At 37.2% G+C, this 23,188-nt stretch overlaps 1 protein-coding gene across 1 annotated transcript in view; it reads left to right on the top strand.

Annotated features, from left to right (window-relative positions):
• The window catches only part of CFAP43 (cilia and flagella associated protein 43), a 111,501-nt gene that overhangs the window by 9,489 nt on the left and 78,824 nt on the right, over positions 1-23,188 (top strand). Inside the window, exons 4-9 of the mRNA XM_029932533.1 lie at positions 1,076-1,243; positions 7,598-7,748; positions 13,680-13,842; positions 17,996-18,066; positions 20,435-20,566; positions 21,534-21,650. Of these exons, the coding sequence (XP_029788393.1) occupies positions 1,076-1,243; positions 7,598-7,748; positions 13,680-13,842; positions 17,996-18,066; positions 20,435-20,566; positions 21,534-21,650 (802 nt within the window). The remainder of the gene's footprint in view (positions 1-1,075; positions 1,244-7,597; positions 7,749-13,679; positions 13,843-17,995; positions 18,067-20,434; positions 20,567-21,533; positions 21,651-23,188) is intronic.

Raw genomic sequence — 23,188 nt, 5'->3', positions numbered from 1 at the left:
AGTCTTAGGTCAGAGGAAGGGCATGCCTTCCTCTGTAATGGGAGAGGACAGGTTGCTTTGCTTGATAGCAAAAATATGGGGAGAATTTCCAGGTGATAGTCTCTGTTTTCTTAACGGGATCTCTTCACTGAGAGGAAGAAAGAGGTGGAGAGGTTGGAGAATATTAAAATAGGCTGCTTTAGAGAATAAGAGAGAGAATGGACTAGAGAAACACAGCAGGATCCAAAGGTTATTGAGGGTCTAATGGGGACATTAACCATGAATTTATACTGTCATGGGCACACATAGTCCTGTGATCTTTGTTCCAATATCTCCAGCATTCTGGGCTTTCAGTTGTATCCATCCAAGGTTGATGGTTTGTCCAGGCACCTGAGGCAGAAAGTCAAAAGATTCAGGGAACTAGTGATACCAGTAAGAGAATGGCTGACATGAGGAACAGAACACTTGTGATGGAGGTTGAAGGAAGTGAGAGCAGGAGGGTGCCGAAAGGCAAGGTGAGCTCAGTAAATATTAATTCCATTTCCCAGTCAGAAGTCTGAATGGAGTGCTGGCTCCTTGGACGAGGAGATAACTCACATATATTTTTTTCTTCCTGTTTCATCTAACAGAAAACCTTGCCAATGGCAAGGATTCAGGATAGTCTCTCAAATGGGTAAATGAATGAAATACTTTAAAGTACTATAATTTTTAAAATTCAGTAAATGATCATTTGGTATCAATGTGTATAGTACACACAGATCAATCTGGAGTATTCATACATAATATGTTGAGATTTAGACACTTGTTTTTTAACAAGTATGATGATATATTCCATTTTCTAGATTTGGATGACTTAAATTCAAATTTAATAAGGAAGATAAAGTAGCCTTGAATAGCACATGACAGGGTAATATTTTTAAAACACAATTATTTTGCTTTCTTAGAAGAGTATAGCATAATTATTAGTAAATTTGATATTAATATGGATTAAATAAATTATATCATAAATTGAGACTCAATTTATGTAATTAGATAAAGGGTCTCAAAATGTCAAGTTAAATGAATTATTTTTCACCCAACACAATTTCTCTCTAAGGGACTGGGAATCAAGTGTCATTTTGTGCAAGAAGTCACAACCTGGTGTGGATGTAAGCAACATGACTTTTAACCCTATGAACTGGCGCCAGCTGTGCTTATCAAGTCCAAGTGCAGTGACCGTGTGGACCATTGAAAAAAGTAACCAGGAACATTATTTAAAAACAAAGTAAGAGACTTAGTTAAACAACAAAGTATTGGTCTTAGTTTGTATTCATGTAATGTGATTGCATCAGTTTGATGAATTAACTGGCTTTATATGTACATATTAAACATCTTAAGTTGTAACCTCTTTTTACATATATAATTCTCTTGGAGTGATTAGTTGCATTTTGAAAGTACTCTGTATGACTTTATTTCCCAATGAATTTCTTTTAAGTATCAAGTCATCCTTGAGCTTTTTCCAACATGGTTTAATTTACCAAAATTTGATTTCCCTTACTATTTCATAACATGCCTATTTATAAAAAAAAAAAAGGATGGTTATGAATTTTTGCTCCTATTACTTTGATGTCCAACTGGAATCTCAAAAACAAGAAACTTTTAGAAATGGAAAGCATATGGATTATACCTTCATTCACATAATGTACAAACAAAAGGGTAGTTTCATATAGTGGAGTCATGGGAATTACCTGCTTAAACAGAACTGGGTCAAAAAGAAATTTTATGACCAATATCCTGGTAATAGTTGATGATAATGGTGCCTTTGTTAAAGAGAGGTTAAAGACTCAAGGTGCCTCTGAACTGATTATTGTCGATGTATTCCACAAAGTCAAAAACTAAGTTGATGTTGGATATGTACATCCTTGAAATTACAATTTTTAAAAAAAAATTGCCTTCTTTAGATTTTTCTAAATGGAGAACCCTAAAAAAGATACCTCTTTCTGTTTGGTACCCTTTATATCTCAGTTTCACTTTTATAAGAACCCGGTGAATAGCCAGATCTGTCTCTAGGCAGAGACATTCATAAAATGGGTAATGTCTCTATCAAATCCTTGCCAAGGTGGGCAAGTCATGTATCCCAGTATTGTCTCATTTTGCTTGCCTTGAATATTCTCTTCTAGTTCTGAATGTTGAGTTGTGACTTTTCTATAAGCAGTTAAAATGAGAGGCAAAGTGAGTGGATTGTCCTGGTTCAGAAAGCCAGCAGGATTAGAAAACATTGAAGCCTTATATTTGAATAGTAGGTACTATTTTTACATGATCATTTTTTTTAATTATCATTCATTAAATATAATCAAGGAAGTTTTAAATTTAATGCATAAAGCCATGAATTCATCAAATGCCCCTTTATAGCCATATTATGGATTAAAAGTAGACATGTGGTACATTTGAAAATGAATTCTTGATATTGCAAAGATAGCCAAACATGTACAGGTGGTCCTTAGGATGGTTCTACTTAAGATTTTTTGACTTTGGAATGTTGTCAAAGTGATACACATGCAATAGAAACCATACTTCAGATTTTGATTTTGTTCTTAGGCTGGAGATGCGTGGCACAATAACTCCCTCACGATGCTAAGCAGTGGCAGCTGCAGTTTCTAGTCAGCCCCGTGATCGCAGGGTAAACAACCTGTGCACTGACAACCATTCCACACCTTGACAACCATTCTGGTTTTTACCCTTATTATAATATTCGAAAAGTTACTTGAGACATTCATCACATTATTATAAAATAGGCTTTATGGGGGTGCCTGGATGGCGCAGTTGGATACTTTTCTCTTGATCTCAGCTCAGGTCATGATCACATGGGTTCGTGAGTTTGAGCCCTGCATGGGGCTGTGCGCCCTGATGGCACAGAGACTGTTTGCAATTCTGTCTCTCCTACTCTCTACCCCTCCTCCCTCCCTCCCTCCCTCCCTCTCTCTCTCTCTCTCTCTCTCTCTCTCTCTCTCTCTCTCTCAAAATAAGTAAATAAATGAACATAAATAAATAAATAAATAAATAAATAAATAAATAATAGCTTTTGTTAGATGATTTTGCCCAACTGTAGGTGAGCAAATGTAGTTTGCCTACTAATACAGGTGTTCTGAGCACATATATAGGAGGCTAGGCTAAACTATGATGTTCAGTAGATTAGATGTATTAAATGCATTTTGACTTAGGATATTTTCTTTTTTTTAATTTTCACTTTTTTTTTGTTTTTGTTTTTCTTCTATAGTTTATTGTCAACTTGGTTTCCATATAACACCCAGTGCTCATCCCCACAAGTGCCCTTCTCCATGCCCATTACTCCCCCGCCCCTCTCCCCCACTCCCATCAGCCCTCAGTTTGTTCTCAGTATTCATGAGTCTCTCATGGTTTGCCTCCCTCCCTCTCCCCCAACTATTTTTCCCTTTCCCCTCCCCAATGGTCCTCTATTAAGTTTCTCCTGTTCCACTTATAAGTGAAAATATATGGTGTCTGTCCTTCTCTGCCTGACTTATTTCACTTGGCATAACACCCTCGAGTTCCATCCATGTTACTACAAATGACCAGATTTCATTCTTTCTCATTGCCATGCATTATTCCATTGTATATATAAACCACATCTTCTTGATCCATTCATCAGTTGATGGACACTTAGGCTATTTCCATGATTTGGCTATTGTTGAAAGTGCTGCTATGAACATTGGGGTACATGTGCCCCTATGCATCAGTACTCCTGTATCTCTTAGGTAAATTCCTAGCAGTGCTATTGCTGGGTCATAGGGGAGCTCTATTGTTAATTTTTTGAGGAACCTCCACACTGTTTTCCAGAGCGGCTGCACCAGTTTGCATTACCACCAACAGTGTAGGAGTATGCCCATTTCTCCACACCCTCGCCAGCATCTATAGTCTCCTGATTTGTTCATTTTAGCCACTCTGACAGGAATGAGGTGGTATCTCTGTGGTTTTGATTTGTATTTCCCTGATGATGAGTGATGTCTGTTGGAGACAATGTCCTCTTTAGAGAAGTGTCTGTTCATGTCTTCTGCCCATTTCTTCACTGGATTATTTGTTTTTTGGATGTGGAGTTTGGTGAGTTCCTTGTAGATTTTGGATACTAGCCCTTTATCCGATATGTCATTTACAACTATCTTTTCCCATTTCATCCATTGCCTATTAGTTTTATTGATTGTTTCTTTGCTATGCATAAGCTTTCTATCTTGATGAGGTCCCAGTAGTTCATTTTTGCTCTTGATTCCCTTGCCTTTGGGGAATGTGTCAAGGAGGAAATTGCTGAGGTTGAGGTCAAGGAGATTGTTGACTGCTTTCTCCTTTAGGGATTTGATGGTTTCCTGTCTCACATTCAGGTCCTTCAGCCATTTTGAGTTTAGTTTTGTGTATGGTGTAAGAAAGTGGTCTAGTTTCATTCTTCTGCATGTTGCTGTCCAGTTCTCCCAGCACCATCTATTAAAGGGGCTGTCTTTTTTTTCCTTTGGATACTCTTTCCTGCTTTGTCAAAGATTAATTGGCCATACATTTGTGGGTCTATTTCTGGGTTCTCTATTCTATTCCATTGGTCTATGTGTCTGTTTTTGTGCCAATACCATACTGTCTTGATGATGACAGCTTTGTAGTAGAGGCTAAAGTCTGGGATTGTAATGCCTCCCGTTTTGGTTTTCTTCTTCAATATTACTTTGGCTATTCAGGGTCTTTCATGGTTCCATACAGATTTTAGGATTGTTTGTTCTAGCTTTGAGAAAATTGCTGGTGCAATTTTGATTGATGTATTCTTCTGATCCATGAGCATGGAATGTTTTTCCATTTCTTTGTGTCTTCTTCAATTTCCTTCATCCGTCTTCTGTAGTTTTCAGCATACAGATTTTTTACATCTTTGGTGAGGTTTATTCTTAGGTATTTCATGGTTTTATTTTGTGCAGTTGTAAATGGGATTAGTTTCCTGATTTCTCTTTCTGTTGCTTCATTATTGGTGTATAAAAATGCAACCAATTCCCATACATTGATTTTGTACCATGTGACTTTGCTGAATTCATGGATCAGTTCTAGAAGGCTTCTGGTGGCGTCTGTCAGTTTTCCATGTAGAGTATCATGTCATCTGCGAAAAGTGAAAGTTTGACTTCATCTTTGCCAATTCTGATGCCTTTTATTTCCTTTTGTTGTCTGATTGCTGATGCTAGGACTTCCAGCACTATGTTAAACAGTGGTGAGAGTGGACATCCCTGTCATGTTCCTAATCTCAGGGGGAAAGCTCTCAGTTTTTCCCCATTGAGGACGATATTAGCTGTGGGCTTTTCATAAATGGCTTTTATGATGTTTAAGTAAGTTCCTTCTATCCCGACTCTCTCAAGGGTCTTTATTAAGAAAGGGTGTTGTATTTTGTCAAATGCTTTTTCTGCATCTATCGACAGGATCATATGATTTTTATCTTTTCTTTTGTTAATGTGATGTATCACGTTGATTGATTTGCGAAAACTGAACCAGCCCTGTAACCCAGGAATGAAGCCTACTTGATCATGGTGGATAATTCTTTTGAAATGCTGTTGAACTCGATTTGCCAGTATCTTGTTGAGGATTTTTGCATCCATATTAATCAAGGATACTGGCCTGTAGTTCTCTTTTTTTGCTGGGTTTCTGTCTGGTTTGGGAGTCAAAGTGAATGAATGAGAATGAGTCCAGAAATTTTCCTTCCATTTCTATTTTTTGGTATAGCTTGAGAAGAATGGGTATTAATTCTTATTTAAATGTCTGGTAGAATTCCCCAGGGAAGCCATCTGGCCCAGGGCTCTTATTTTTTGGGAGATTTTTGATAACTGATTCAATATTTTCACTAGTTATGGGTCTGTTCAGATTTTCTTTTTCTTCCTGTTTGAATTTTGGTAGTGTGTGTGTGTGTGTTTAGGAATTTGTTCATTTCTTCTAGGTTGTCCAGTTTATTGGCATATAATTTTTCATAGTATTCCCTGATAATTGTATTTCTGAGGAATTGGTTATAATAAATCCATTTTCATTCGTGATTTTGTCTATTTGGGTGCTCTCTCTTTTCTTTCTGAGAAACCTGGCTAGAGTTTTCTCAATTTTGTTTATTTTTTCAAAACGCAACTCTTGGTTTCATTGATTTGTTCTACCATTTTTTTTTTAATTCTATATTGTTTACTTCTTCCCTGATCTTTATTGTTTCTTTTCTTCTACCGGTTTTGGGTGTTCTTGCTGCTCTGCTTCTAGTTCCTTTAGGTGGACTGTTAGATTTTGTATTTGCACTTTTTCTAGTTTCTTGAAATAGGCCTGGATTGCAGTGTACTTTCCTCTTAGGACTGCCTTTGCTGCATCCCAAGGAGTTTGGATTGTTGTATTTTCATCTTCATTTGTTTCCATATATTTTTAAATTTTGCCTTTAATTGCCTAATTGGCCCAATCATTCTTTAGCAAGGTAGTTTTTAACCTCCACATTCTTGGAGGTTTTCCAGACTTCTTCCTGTGATTGATTTCAAATTTCATAGCCTTTTGATCTGAGAGTGTGTATTGTATGATCTCAATTCTTTTATATTTATTGAGGGCTTCTTTATAACCCAGTATGTGATGTATCTTGGAGAATGAACCATGCACACTTGAGAAGAAATTGAATTCCATAGCTTTAGGATGTAAAGTTCTAAATGTATCTGTTAAATCCATCTGGTCCAATGTGTTGTTTAGGTCCATTGTTTCTTTAGTGATTTTCTGTCTAGTTGATCTATCCATTGCTGTAAGTGGAGTATTAAAGTTCCCTGCTATTAACATATTCTTATCAATAAGATTGTTTCTGTTTGTGATTGTTTTATGTATTTGTGTGCTTCTGAATTTGGTGTATAGACATTTATAATAGTTAGCTCTTCCTGATGGGTGGACCTTGTAATTATTATATAAAGCCCTTCTTCATCTCTTGTTACTGCCTTTGCTTTGAAGTCCAGTTTGTCCGATATAAGTATGGCTACTCCAGCTTTCTTTTGACTTCCAGTTGCATGATAGACATTTCTCCATCCCCTTACTTTCAATCTGAAGGTGTTTAAGTTAGGATATTTTCAACTTATGATGGCTTTATTGGGACATAACGCCATCATAAATCAAGGAATATCTGTATGTTTATTTTGGCCCACATTGATTTTTATTTGAATTGGTTGCCAACATTTAATACTTGAGAGATTTCTCATAAATATCCAGATTATGATAGTCTCTCAAAATTCTGGAATCACAATTCTCAACAGGCCCTCTTGGCTGGAACTGAGTGGCACCTACAACCTTTTGAAGGGAACACACTTTCCCATTTGCCACAGTCCCCCACCTGGCCATGCATCGACTGTCTGACCTCTGTCTGTACAATTCCTGGTTTAGATATTAACTTTGAAAAAAATTTTAAATCCTTGTGTGCTTAATTTATAACTACATAACTTGTCCTTTTGTGATATATATTTTTAAGTTTACTATTTGGTGTTTATCTGGTTTGGTTGATTATTTATTTTTTGCAAGCTACAATACCTTCCCCCCTTGTTATCACCAATATGTAGTAGCTACAGCAGTGACTAGTTTCTGTTAATGATGATTGCAATTTCTCTTTTTCCTAAAGGTTAGTAAAACTACCTATGGAAGATGGGTCATTTTACAATGAAACAGATGTGGTTTTCCCCACCTCATTGCCCAAGGATCTTATCTATGGACCTGTGCTCCCACTGTCCACCATTGCTGGGCTAGTAGGAGAAGAAGCAGAAACTTTCAGGGTAATTACTTGGCACCTCCTCCTCTTTGCCTATTTGATTCTCATAACCATCTCATGAGACATGCATGATAGAGAGGAGCATCCTCATTTTTAATCCAGAATAGCCCTGGAGACCATGAGAAATGAAGTCTCTGGAGTTTTGAGTTTGGTCGACTGGGAGGATGATGGCACTGCTCATAGAAACAATGAGCCTGAATCTGATTTCATTTTGGGACATATTGAATTTGGGGTGCTGGGAAGGCATCTAGATATAGGTGCTGTGTGGAGATTGGGCAAGCGGACCTATTCCTGGAGGCAGGGCTGGAAACCCAGAAGCTAGAGTCATTAGCACAGAGGCAATATTGGAGCACTGGAGCAGGGGAGGGATGATAGAAAGGAGAGAGAGGGTGCCAGGCAAGAAAGCCAGAGAGGAAACTGATTTGTTAAGAGCCAAGAGTTAGTAGAGGAGTCTGAGAGAGAACAATCATAGAAGTAAGAACAAATCCAAGAGAGAACAAGGCAATGGAAGAAAGTTTCTGAAGGGAGTTTGTTAACAGCTACACACTCATTCAAGCCAACATATTTATCAAGCTCCTTCTATGTAGCAGGCACTATTTTAAGGAGTGGATCACATGATGATCAACCAGGCATAATCTCTACCCTTTGGAGCTTATATTCTATCACGGAGACAGAGAAACAACAACAACAACAAATAAAGAGATACAATAAATCATTCTAAAATGTAATGATTATTATAATGGGATAAATGGGAGAGGATATGGAATTAAGGAAGAGATTAACAGTGGTCAAGGAAGGCCACTGAGAGATGACATTTACACTGAGACCTGAAGGACAAGGAGACTCAGTGCTATAACAGGGTCAGGAGTGTTCAGGCAGAGGTGCTGTATGTACAAAGGCCCTGGGGGAAGAAAATAAATCAGTGTGTTTAAAGAGCTAAGAAACTCATGGTGGCTACAGTACTGTAAATGAAGGGGACCTGGAGGTGCAGGCCAAGAGGTAGGTGGGAATCACATGCAAGGGCCTTGGCATGAAGGTGAGGAACTCCCTCTGCTAAGCCTAATGATTATGTTAAAAGTTCCAAGCCAAGGATGAGGGAAGTGAAGCTCCCAAATGCTTTTGACAACCAAAGGGAATTAAGATATAGATGTTAAAAATAATTAGTTTATTAAAAATTTCTGGCAACTTAGAGAAAAGGTTGTGTATGCTTCCTTTAAAGGATGACAATTATTCACTTTTTCAACACTGAAAATGACCAATTCCTCTTAATAGGACAAATCCTAGCCTTAGAAATATGACCACACTCAGCCACAATGGGGCAGCAAAGTAAATACAAATAGATGAACCATCAAAGGTTTATAACTTGAAAAAATTGTTTCTATGTTTAGTATTTGATGCCTAGAAACCCACATCTGCAACTATCTCGAGTCTTTTCTTCTGCAGTAAAATTCTGTAGGAGCCCTCATCTTTCACATTTGCACCAGCAGGATGAACCCTACCCAAAAATATGTAAAATTCAGGCATCTGTCTTTATCATTTGAAAAATGCTATGAAGTGCCTTCAGTAAGTACTTAAATGTGGAGTCACCCTTTTTTTAAAAAAATGCTGCTAATAAACAGGCATCTTTGTTTCCTAGGACTTTTATACTCAGTGAATTTTAACCTTTTTTCTGAAAACAGAATTTTAATGCTAACGTTTGACATTTTAATTTTTTTAAGCTTATTTATTTTTGAGAGAGAGAGGGAAAGAGTACACCCATGCACAGAGAAGAGACAGTGAGGGAGGGAGGGAGGGAGGGAGGGAGAGACAGAGAGAGAGAGAGAGAGAGAGAGAGAGAGAGAGAATCCGAAGCAGCCTCTGCACCCAGTGCAGAGCCTAACACAGGGCTCAAACCCATGAACCATGAGATCATGACTTGAGCTGAAATCAAGAGTCAGACCCTTGGGGCGGCTCAGTCGATTAAACCTCCGACTCAGCCTAGGGCATGATCTCGCTATTCCTGATTTCAGGCGTAAGGCTCTGTGCTGACAGCTTGGAGCCAGGAGCCTGTTTCAGATTCTGTGTCTCTCTCTCTGCCCCTCCCCCACTCATGCTCTGTCTCTCTCTTTCAAAAATAAGTAAATATTTTAAAAGTTTTTAAATTGAAAAATAAAAGAGAGACACTCAACTGACCGAGATGCCCAGGCACTCCTAAAGTTCAGCATTTTAAAATCACACAAGGAATATTAATAAAGCCATGTACTTTATATTTATATTAGAAATTAATTTTTCTAATATTTATTTTTTCATCTTAGAGATAAGTAAGGAGAGAAAAGTGGCTAAAACATTGATTAGTATCTGTACAATGAGTAAAAGTATAACCAAAAATAGATCTCAAATGCCTTGATTCTTTCCTTTGTTTGAATGACATTTCTTGTGACTTGGGTACCAACCAATGGCAAAGAAATTAGTAATGAATTTATCTATATAAGTGTCTTAAAAATTGATAAGCTATGGACATTTGCAAAATCTCAAACATTAAATACTTCCATTATGTCTCTTGTAGCCAACATTATAGGCCTGCCTGACACTGCACAACTTATTTAAGCCATGAGAAACAGTATCTAGCAGTAGCATGGGGAAAAATCAGAGGCAGACGTTATATGTGCAGAAACTGGATCCAAAATAATGAATTGAATCTCAAGTGTCCAGTTTTCTTTTTCCATCTACCTTAAAAAAAAAAACCAGAAGTAACTAAAGTGGAATTCCTTTTATAAACTCAAGTATTCTGGAACATATTTGGATACTTACATTTTAAAAAATTGTTTTAATGTTTATTTTTAAGACAGAGACAGAGCATGAGCTGGGGAGAGACAGAGAAAGAGGGAGACAGAGAATCTGAAGTGGACTCCAGGCTCTAAGCTGTCAGCACAGAGCCTGACATGGGGCTGGAACTCACGAACCACAAGATCATGACCTAAACTAAAGTTGGACACTTAACTGACTCAGCCACCCAGGTGCCCCTGGATGCTTACATTTTCTGAAGCAATAATAAGTTGGACTCAAATTTTTCATGTTCGGTCATTAAGTGATCAAAATTTTAGATTTATGATTCCAGAGAGCTGAACAATGGGATAGTATTAGCGAATATTTTTAAACACTATTGGCACATTTTTCTTTTAACATTTTTAGAATTTTTAGAATTTAAAATTCTTGTTTCTGCTCACATAATCCATATACTATCACATTCATTTTTCAGTGGCACAGAACATATTTATCTTAAGTAAGAAAGGCCACACACAATACTAGCTTAACATTTTAAGGCCAGAAAATTCCAAGTTGTAATCCTCACTTTCTGTTGCATACACATAGATTCACTGGTGTGAGAACCAGATATGTGTAGGGATTTTAAAAGATTTTTTAGCCCATTGCCATACCAGATAAGAGTCTGTCCCTTTGTAATATATAGCTTAAGGTTAGATGTCATCAAGATAGCCCAAGAAACTTTTAAATAATTGTGATTAAATAATGGCATTTGGTGAGTAGTAACTCTTCCCCATCAGTCAAATCTCAATTAGACACCACAAATGTGTCACTAATCAGCAGTAGTTTAATCCTTTTGGGTGGTTTTGTCACCCTCTTGGCCTCCAGGGTGGCCAGATTATTAATCCAGTATTTTTCAACAATCCAAGGCTATGAGGGCATGAAATATATCAATCATTGACATAAGTCAATATATCCTTTAAAAAAATTATCATGGTGACTGCTGCCATGTAGGATTTTTGCCTTAGACTTCAACGTCCGTTCTAAATAACTCTCTCTCCATACGTCTGTCACTCCACCAAGAAGAACCAATTGCTTTCTCATCAATCCTCCCAAGATTTTTAAACATTGTTTTGCTATAACCTACCATGTTTTGTGATTCTTATATTTGTTAGTACTTCTTCCCTCAACTAAGTGATTGTCCTATTGAGAAGAGGGATCCCTTAGGACTTGGCACAATGCCTGGTATATAAACAACATCCAATAAATGTTTAAATATCAGTTATGTGACAAATTTATGTTTGAGAAGCTAGTAGAAATACTCTGATAGCAGCATACTTGCTCTACCATTCCTAAATTAAAAGAACAGTATATAATACATTGTTCTATAAATAATTGAGTATCAGGTGGCTTATATATATTGAGGAGTTTCTAATGGAAAAATGACTGTTTAATAGGTTCATAGTATCTCCACCTATAGAACCTATTCCAACTTCTGCTTTATGTTTCCCCACAGCACTTGTCAACACATAATATTCTATATAGTTAACTTCTTAGCTTATTTTTATTCTGTTTCTATTCAGGATGTAAGCCCCATGAGGGCAGAGATGTGTGTGTGTGTGTGTGTGTGTGTGTGTGTGTGTGTGTCTGTTTTGTTCATTGCTACATCCCTGTGCTTAGAATAGTACCTGGAATGTAGTACCTGTCCAATATTTGTTAGATGAATGAAAAGGTGAATGAAAGAATGAAATAAACATGGGGCCCTCAAGGAATTTAAAAATTCTGTTAATTTGGCCATTAGCTTATAAAATTTTTTCTGTTTCAGTGGGTGTAAGGATCCTAAAGATAACAAAAACATTATAGCTAATGCAATTCTAAACAATGCTATAGCATAACCAGAAGCTCAGGTAGTACTAAATGATATGTTCTCAATATAAATAACTAAGTAAGTAAACTAGTACATAGAAAGGAAGGAGTCCTATGTTATGGTATTCTGAATTCAGAATTTTAATCAGTACTGTGGGGCATATGCCCAAAATAGCTGCCTCAGCTGCCTTGACCTCCAGAAGGAGAGCAGGGAAGTCTAAACTTCTGAGGAGACCTGCTGTGTGCTGACAGAAGAGGGTGTCCCCTTGTGGGACATGAGTATTTAAAGCTGCAGGGGCCATACCACAAGGTATTCCCGTCTAAAGCAGAGATCAACAAACTATGGCCAGTTTTGTATGGCCCCAAGCTAAGAATGTTTTTTGCACTTTTTCTAGGGGTGTTTAAAAAAAATAATAGGTATATGTGACAGAGATTAATGTGATCCACAAAGCCTAAATTATTTACTACCTGGTCCTTTACAGGAAAAGTTTGCCTTAGATCCTTGGTCCATATTATTTTTATTTACCCAAGCCAGCTTTTCTTTTAGGTACATTCCGTAGTTTTCCATGGTATCAAAATCACATAGAATGTTTCATGAACCAAATTAGGTCACCAAAATCAGGCACACATTTCTCTTTTGATTTCCCATAAAAGCTGACTAAGTAGAGGATCTTGGCCAACTTCTCCATAGCCACTCAAGGAAAATCATATCTGTGCCTCCTGCAGAATCAGAAGGGTGAAATATTGATGAAAGTCTTCCTCAGAAAGGGTGATTTTAGCTAGACAATGACTTTCTTAGATTCAAGACACCAAAAAAGTCTACCAAGAAGCAGTGTAGAAGTTCTTACTCAAAATTTTCATGAAATCCTGTGACACTAGATCTCCAGATGTGCTGGCAAGACCATCTTATATATTCTTAGAAAAATGAAGCAAGGAAGGATAAGTTCACTTAGCTCTTGGCAAATGGCAGGACCAATGAATTGAAAGTATGTAAGTCCATATTCATTTTGTTTCTATCTGGAGGTTATTTTTTTGAGTATTTCTCTGGCTCTTCAGCCATGAATACTGTCTTTTATTAATATTTATTTTTGAGAGAGAGAAAGAGAGAGACAGTGTAGGTGGGGGAGGGGCAGAAAGAGAGGGAGACACAGAATCTGAAGCAGGTTCCAGGCCCTTAGTTGTCAGCACAGAGCCTGATGCCAGGCTCGAACTCACAGACTGCAAGATCATGACCTGAGCCAAAGTCAGTCATTTAACTGACTGAGCCACCCAGGCACCCCAGCCATGAATGTTGTCTTAACACAAGGTTTCTAACCTTTTTCTAAAGCCTAAAGATGATCTATATCCTTTGCTTCACCCAACTATGCATTGCTGGACTCCAACAAGTGACCTATACATCAGCTGTGAAGAGGGTCATCTATTAATGGTTAATGTGGAAACCTTGAAGGTGACTATGCTTAATAAGATAGAAGATACAACAACATCAAGGGGTAAGAAACTACTTTGCTTTATTATTCCCAGAAATGTAGCCATTGGTGATGGTTTTACACTTGAAAATGGATGTTTGTTCCTTATTTTTTTTCTTGCTTAGAGACCTCTTTGATGATGATGATGATGATGATGATGATGATTATGATTTGATTATTATTCCTTTATCCCATGGTTAATTATCAAGTCCTGTGCATGTTCCTTCTAGCTAGCATTCTATGCACTGGGCACTCTGTTACACTCTATATGTATATTTCACATAATCCTCAAAACAACTTTATAAAGAGATACATTTTCATCTCCATGAGACAGATGAAAAATGTAAGCATTGAGAGGTTAAGAAAAATTCTCAAATTCACATAAACTAGTAAACTGTGGAATAGACACCTGAACACAAGCAATAAGACTTCAGAGTCCATAGAGGGGTCTGGGTGGCTCAGTCAGTTAAGTGTCCAACTCTTTTGCCTTTAGCTTATTTATTTTGAGAGAAAGAGGGAGTGCAATGAGCTGGGGAAGGGCAGAGAGAAAGGAAAAGAGAGAGAATCCCAAGCAGGCTCCACACTGTCAGAACAGAGCCTGATGTGGGGCTCAATCTCAGGAACCATGAGAACGTGACCTGAGCCAAAACCAAGAGCGTGACACTTAACCGACTGAGACACCTAGGCACTCCAAGAATCCAACATGGATCTCAGCTCAGGTCTTCATCTCAGGGTCATTAATTCCAGCCCCACATTGGGCTCTGCAATGGACATGAAGCCTACTTAAAAGAACTTCAGGGGCACCTGGGTGGCTTAATTGGTTGAGCAGCTGACTTCAGCTCAGGTCATGATCTCACAGTTCATGGGTTCGAGCCCTGCATCAGGCTCTGTGCTGGCAGTCAGAGCCTGGAACCTGCTTCCAATTCTGTGTGTCCCTTTCTGCCCCTCCCCTGCTCATGATCAATCTCTCTCTGTCTCTCAAAAATAAATAAATGTTAAAAAAATTATAAAAGAAAAAAGAACTTCTGAGTCCAAGTTATTTTATTTTATTATTTTTTAAAAATTTAAATCCAAGTTAACATATAGTGTGATAATGATTTCAGGCATAGACTTTAGTGATTATAACACCCAGCGCTGATCCCAACAAGTGCCCTCCTTAATGCCCTTTGCCCATTTAACCCATCTTCCCACTCAACACCTCACCAGCAACCCTCAGTTTGTTCTCTGTATTTAAGAGTCTCTTATGGTTTGTCTCCCTCCCTGTTTTTATATTATTTTTGCTTCCTTTTCCTTCTATTCATCTGTTTTGCATCTTAAATTCCACATATAAGTGAAATTATATGGTATTTGTCGTTCTCTGGCTGACTTGTGTCACTTAGCATAATTGCTCCAGTTCCATCCGTGTTTTTGCAAATTGCAAGATTTCATTCTTTTTGATTGCCAAGTAATAGTCCATTATATATAAATATACACATACCACATTATACCACATCTTCTTTATCCATTCATCCATTGATGGACATTTGGGCTCTTTCCATACTTTGGCTATTGTCGATAGTGCTGCTATAAACATTGGAGTGCATGTGCCCCTTTGAATCAGCACACCTGTATCATTTGGATAAATACCTAGTAGTGTGATTGCTGAGCCAAGGGGTAGCTCTGTTTTTAATTTTTTGAGGCACTTCCATACTGTTTTCCAGAGTGGCTCTGCACCAATTTGCATTCCAACCTGGAGTACAAAAGCGTTCTTTCTCCATGTCCTCGCCAACATATTTTGTTGCCATTTTTGTAGCTGTGTGGTTGGTATCTCATCATGGTTTTGAGTTGTATTTCCCTGATAATGAGTGATGTTGAGTATATTTTCATGCGTCTGTTAGCCATCTGGATGTCTTCTTTGGAGAAGTAGCTATGCATGTCTTTTGTTCATTTCTTCCCTGGATTATTTTTCTTTTGGGGTGTTGAGTTTGATCAGTTGTCCAATCTAGCCAGTCATTTCTTTCTGTCTTTTCACAGACCTGCCTCCTAACTCACCACCCCCTTACCAATTTACTCTCTGAATCCTTGAATTACCAGCTCAGTACCACCACCTACAGGAAGGTTCCGCCAGGACAGTATCCCTAATCCTACTTCCATTCTCTGGCTCAGACTTCACCAAAGCCATTATTAGGTTTGACTTTCTTGCCCCCGCCTTAGCTTCCTTTCCCTGTCACCTGTATCCTCCAAGCTAAGTTCTCTCTAACCTTGGATCTACAGTGCCATCCCAAAGCTATATATAAAGTGAAACCCTTTTGTGGCCTGCCTTCCCAGCTTCAGCTTCTCCCACAGAAGCCCTGGAGAAGTTCTCATCATTCCTGTGGTGTCACCAATTTCTGCCTGCTGGCATTTGTAGTTACCTTTGTCTAAGATGCCCTTCTCTTCCTGGTCTACCGGGTAGGTCATCCTCAGTGGAGCTTTCTCTGTCTTCACCCTAATGTTAGGGTGAAATTCAGTGACCCTGTGTGGGATTTCATGAGACTTGCTCCCTTGGTAGAGCCTCATCCGGTGCCTTCACAGTGTTCCATGTGCATGTCTGTGTTTTCCACTAGACATTCTTTGAAGTCAAGAACTGTGTTTTAGTCATCCTTTGGCTCTAGAGTTTAATCCCTGAGATTGCTACACATTAGCACCTATATGTTTTTTAAAATGAATTCTAAAGCAATGTTCCTTATTTCTAAACTGTTGTCACATTTTTAATGTTATACAAAATTTAGGCCTTAATCATGTATAGTCTTATATTGTTCACTATTTCCTTCTTGCATACTAATACTAATAATTTCCATGGTATATTATAGTTTCATATAAATATTTGTCTAGCCTCTACAATGTAGAAGACACCACACAAGGTGCCTTAGAGGTGACATAAATGGCAAATATATGATCTCATAATTTCCACCCTCAAGAGATTTATATTTTATTGAAAAAAATTAAACAAGTAGATAATTATAGCCAGGTAGACTAAGATAATTTCATTAAAGAGAAATTTCACCAAGTGCTATGTGAATTCAAATGAGGGAAACAGTCCAAGTTAAGTCATTTGGAAGGTGGCATTTGAAATGGGCCTTAAAGTATGGGTTCACAAGCAGAGATGAGGGTAGGTGGAGTTTCTGGCAATGATATCTGCTTAGACAATAAAAACTGGGGAAGTTAGGGACACAAGAAGTGGTCCAGTTTGAAGCATTGAGTGTTACACAGGGCTAGTGGGGAACAGAAGGATATGTATACCATGTCTGATCTTGAATGTCCAGCTAAGGTGTTTCTACTTAGTTGAGCTGACAGTGGGCAAACATCAAAAACTCCTAACTGGGATGTACCCTAACTGGAATTGTGCATGGGAAGGTTAGTTTAGCCATCATTCAGTAAAGGATAGTCTTAGAAGCAAGTAGCTTATAAGCTATGCTTATAGCATCAGGCACCCAGACTAAGCCAGGAGTCATAAGAACCTGGGCTCCAGGGGTACTTGGATTGGAAAAGAAGAAACTGCTAGGAGGTGAATAGTCTTTGAAGGAAAGAACAGTATGCTTCTTAGCATCTGGCAAAATACCAAGTATGTAACATACAGTAAACAAGTAATTTGACAGATGCTATCTGAGCTTTTGATCTCATAGTTGTCATGGTTTATCTAAATAAAAGGTAATATGCTTTTGTTATTTTCCCCTAGGAGAATATTTTATTAATAACATTTGTTCCTATAGAACATTATTTTTACTTTCTTTTTATCCATTTTTGTTTATTTACTGAAGTATAAATTTACATACCATAAAATGTACAAACCTTAAGTATATGGCTTGATAATAACTTAGCTTTGGTTTTATTTGTTTTTTCCTGGCAGCTTAAAATCTCTGACAATGCTTTCCTAAGATAAGAAAATATATTTGCTATATAATTCTACAGTGTTAATTACACACATTTGATGGTACAGAACTTTAAAAAATTTCTATGATTTACATTAGTAATCAATGCCAAGCAGCTTTTATGATTCTTTGCTTGGGAGACAGCATAGCACATATTCTGATGGAAAGTTGATTTGTGGAAAGGATTACAAAGAAATGACTAGTCCTAGGAAAGCAAATGAAGTTAATTGCTTTGTATTGCTCTTTTAATTATGTGTCACCTATTGTACCTTGTTTTTCTTTTCCAGAAGAGGGACGTTATCTTATTAATCCAGTCACCATGGCATATCAGAAGGGAGGCGTGCTGATTTCTGGAATTGTAATGTATTTTTTCTTCAAAATTAATTGCTTTCAAGAGTATATATGGCTTCCATTTGTTGCCACTTACTATTATGAGCCATAATTTAGGACATCAGGTTCTGTCCGAATATTAATTAAAAATTTTTTCCTTTTTAGATGCTATTATACAACTTTTTATATGAGGAATGTTTTAAATATATATAAAAGTAGAACAGTATACCATGTAACAGAGCTACCATGTATCTAGATGACTGCAAATAATCAAAAATAGAATTAAAGGATCAAGAAGATGTGGTGTATATATATATATATATACAGTGGAATACTACATGGCAATGAGAAAAAAATGAAATCTGGCCATTTGTAGCAAAATGGATGGACCCAGAGGGAGTCATGCTAAATGAAATAAGTCATGCAGAGAAGGACAGATACCATATGTTGTCACTCATAGGTCTAACAGGAGAAACCTAATAGGAGACCATGGGAAGGGGAAAGGAGGGGGAAAAGAGTTGGGGAGAGGGAGTGAGGCAAATCATGAGAGACTTTTGAATGCTGAGCACAACTGAGGGCTGAAGAGGGAGCGGGGAACGGGAAGGGGGGTGATGATCATAGAGAGGGGCACTTGTGGGGAAGAGCACTGGGTGTTATATGGAAACCAACTTGGTACTAAACTATATTTAAAAAATAGAATTAAAGACTCCAAGCCCCCTAGAACACCTAATTAATATCTGTCACCCAACTTCTTGCCTGTTTGTGCACTTAGTATATTAGGTTGTCAGATACACGTGGAACCTTTTGTCTAAACTTCAGTTTAACTTCTGGTGCACATCCATTTGGCTTACATGTATTATATTGTTATTGTTCATATTAGAATTCGCATTGATGGCCTTCATTTATTTGGTGTTTGCTTGGTATCAGGCATCATACTAAGTGCTTTCCTTGTATTGTCTTACTGGTTTTTATAATGACCCTATCAAGTAGGAACTATTGACATCCTCCTTATACAGAGGAAGAAGTCAAGCCTTACAGAGTTCACCAGCAAATAAATGGAGTAGCTGAGGCTTGAACCCAAGCATGTCAAACTCCAAAGTCTTTGCTACCATTTATTAGAGCACATAACCTTAGTAAAGTATGAAAAGGACTCAGACCACATTGCTTTTCTAAGGTGTTGTAATCAATGCTAAGGTTTGGAGCTAACCTACACTAAAATCTCAGGTCTACGGTTGACGTCCCAAGACCATTGTTAGTTTTGTCTCTTCCATTGCCACAGATCACATTTCCAGGATTCGGAGGGCAGTTAGGCAATGATGCCAGGGTGAGAGATGTAGCTCCACCCGTGAGAAGCAGTTTGGAGCTCAGAAACCTACAATCAGCTAGTAATCCCCCCACCAACCTTGCAACAAACGATTCCTGCTCCCCCACCTCCTACATTTAGTCTGAATTTATAGACTTTTATGACTCTGAACTTCTCAAGGCCACCCTTGACATTTTAAAAGCCAAGTTTAGTGGTGTCTGGCTGGCTCAGTTAGTAGAGTCTGTGACTCTTAATCTCAGGGTTGTGAGTTCGAGCCCCACATTGGGCATAGAGATTATTTTAAAAATAAAATCTAAAAAAAAAAACTAGTTTAAAGGAGTGGTGGGAGCATCTGCTCTATGAAGTATGGAGAATAGTGATGAATTTGGAGAAAGTACATTGCATGTTTTATCCCCCAGGTCTCAAATATCAGAATCCAGCCATCTCACTAATGCATATACTTTAGTTATAGTGGGATCTAATCCAGAAATGATGGATGAATATGCCCAAAGTCTATTCACTACTGTAAAAATAACTCAAATTCCTCTTGAGAATAGTTAAATTAACCTAAATCTATTAACCAACCAGCCCATTTTTACTGGGTATAGCAAGTACTTTCGAGAGATACTTGAAAGGAGGATATAAAGGAAATAAACACTACATGCCCTATCTTCGGATCATTTAGGGAGAAAAGAAATGCACATAATAATGATTAAATAATTACATAAATCTGTTCCTTGAGGTAAGCAGACTGCTATCTGTAAGCCATACAATGAACTGCTTCATTTGCTCCACCTCCTGTATAATGAAGAATTTGGTAAAAAGATAAGATGTTAGAGGAGTTCAAAGAAAGGAGAGATCAGTAAAATTTTAGGTCACAAAAGAGGCAAAATTGAAACTAGACCAGGAAAGATGGTTAAAAGTTGCCTAAATAAAGATAAGAGGGCACTCTAGATAATGTAAACATTGATTATGATTCTAAAGTAAACTGTGAGTGGTAGTCAATACGTTTTAGCTCATTTGACATGGAAGGTATACTGTGCATTGACTAAGGCTGATTTTCTGTGTTTATCTCATTGTTTTTGGTCTCTAGGATGGCTGTGTGTATTCTTTTCTTATTAAAGATTTACATTACAGAGTAGAGGATTTTCTTCAGGTTGAAGAGCCTGTGGAACATATGATGTTTTCTCCAAGTTACCAAATGTTGCTGATTCAAACAGAGAAGGTATGCTAGATGGTACTTCTTGATACACACTTTTCAAATATTATTATTATTATCACTGCACTCCAGGAATGACAGGCATAATGCTGCATAGTGATACTCTACTAGTCAGGACCCCTTAGGTTACAAATGAAGAAATAGCCAAAGGCCTAAATAACAAAGGGTTTTTTTTTGTTTGTTGTTCATGTGTTTGTTTTTATGCATGTAACTAAAAGGGCAAGCCCCTGAATCCAGTAAGTATCTATCAAATTTAGACTCTACAGATTTGTATTTTTTAGACCAACAAGAACAGAAGTATTCATGTTTAATTCAAGTAAACATGAAAAACTGTCTTCATTTGAAAGCCAATTTCTTATTGCTAGTTAAGTGACCATACCACATTACAATTTCTTGGCAGAGAGTCATAACTTACAGGATAGATTTTTTTTTCAGAGGTGAATTTGGCAGCTAAGAATGATAAATACGTTATAAAGTGACAGCTAGGGCCACAACTCCACAATTTCCACAGAGGCTTATTTAAAAGTTTTTATCAGTGCCTACATGGTCTAGTATATGATAAGACTTATTTGTTCACCTTAACAACTTTTCTGGTTTTCCACGTCTCCTAAATTTTTTGTATAAGAAGATTTATTTTTGAAGTCAGGAAGAAGTGTTTTGTTATGTTTTATAACTTGAAAAACAAATGCTTGGAGTCGGAGATAAAAAGAAAGTCCTATTTGTTGATTATTCAAAATGATGCATGAATGAATTAATCATTCAATCAATAAACAAACAAATTAAGCATCTAGATTTTAAGCTCCTCAAGATCAAGGCCTTACTTGTGTTGATCTCTAATTTCCCTTCACCTTTTCCCACCTAGTGCCTTGCTCACAGTTGGCATTTAATAAATAGTTGCTGGGCTGCACACATAACAATTATATCATATTTATCTTTCTTTCTTTTCTTTCTTTCTTTTTGGTACATTTAACAGGGATCTGTTTATATTTACACTTTTGGTGAGGAGCCGACCTTTGATAAAGTCCTAGAGGCTTGTGATGGGAAATTTCAGGCAATTGACTTTATCTCACCTGCAAATCAATACTGCATGGTAAGGAATATTTTATCATTTCACAGTAGGATTTAAAGATAATATTTTGAATGTTTCAGTGCAACTTTACACAAATAGGAGCCAGAGGGTATTCTTGAGGATATGGTAGTAATGCCAACCACTTCCATCATCAAAGCTACTCCCCAGTTAGAATGACATCATTATATATTGTGACATCATAATGTTAAGTCTCTGAGAACAGTCAGAGCAATTAAAATCTGAGGATCCATCCTATTTCTATTCACCACCCAGGTTTTCCAAGACAGAACTTTAAACATGTTCATTCCTCATGAGTTATCAACACTCATTAAACTAGTAGTATTTACCCTCTTTCAGAGTGGTATGGACCATCTGAGGATGAAAAGGAAATACTCACCATGCACAAAATATGAATTCAATTTGCTTAGGAAAAATAAAACCCAACTTCTAAATTCAGAAAAGAAACTTTTTTACCCCTGGTGTTTACCTTTTATTGATCTCAAGAAACATTTCCTTTTTCATATGATTCATCTATAAATCCATGAAAATTTTGGGAGTTCTAGCAAAATATGTACAAGATCTGTATGAAAAAAGTTACAAAACTCCCTTGAAAGAAATCAAACAAGATCTAAATAAATGAACAAATATTCCATGTATATGGATAGGAAGACTCAGTCTTGCTCAGGTATCAGTTCTTTCCAAACTTTCCAAACTTACTTTGTCAGTGCCCACCACTGTCTAGTATGTGATAAGATTCAGTGCAATCCCAGTCAAAATCCTAGCAACTTATTGTGTGGCTATCACTAAACTGATTCTGAAGCTTATATGGAAAGGCAAAGATTCAGAATTGTAAACACAATACTGAAGAAAAAAATATATGACCAACACTACCCACTTTCAAAATTTATCATAAAGCTACACTAATCAAGACAGTATGGTATTGGTGACAGACTGGACAAATGGATGAATAGAACAAAAGGGAGGACCTAGAAATAGATCCACACAAATAGAGTCAACTGACCTTTGACAAGGAAGCAAAACCAATTCAATTGAGAAGGGATAGTATTTTAACCAAATGATGCAGGAACAACTGGGCATCCACATGCAAAATCATCATCATTGCCATCATCATCATTATCACCACCATCTAGTCACAGACATAATACCTTCCATAAGAATTAACTCACACTGGCCCTAATTGTAAAATGAAAAACTATAAATTCCCAGAAAATAGCATATAAGTTTGGCAATGACTTTTTCAACACAATACAAAACATAATTCATGAAAGGAAAAACTGGTAAGTTGGACTTCATTAAAATCAAAGGCTGGTACACTGGGAAAGACAATATTAGGAGAAAGGAAAGACAAGCCACAGACAGGAGAAAAGTCTTTGTAAAACATGTATCTCTTTAATGGACTGGTTTCCAAAATGTGCAAAGAATTCTTAAAGTTCAACAATAAGAAAATAACCAATTCCATTAAAAATGAGCAAAATATTGTAATACTTTACCACAGAAAATAAACAGTAAATAAGTGTATGAAAAGATGTTCAACATTA

Source organism: Suricata suricatta, chromosome 2 (genome assembly GCF_006229205.1).
Source record: "Suricata suricatta isolate VVHF042 chromosome 2, meerkat_22Aug2017_6uvM2_HiC, whole genome shotgun sequence".
In the NCBI taxonomy this organism is placed as follows: Eukaryota; Metazoa; Chordata; class Mammalia; order Carnivora; family Herpestidae; genus Suricata; species Suricata suricatta.
The sequence above is the reverse complement of the archived record's forward strand: the minus strand, read 5'-3'. Positions and strand labels throughout refer to the sequence as shown.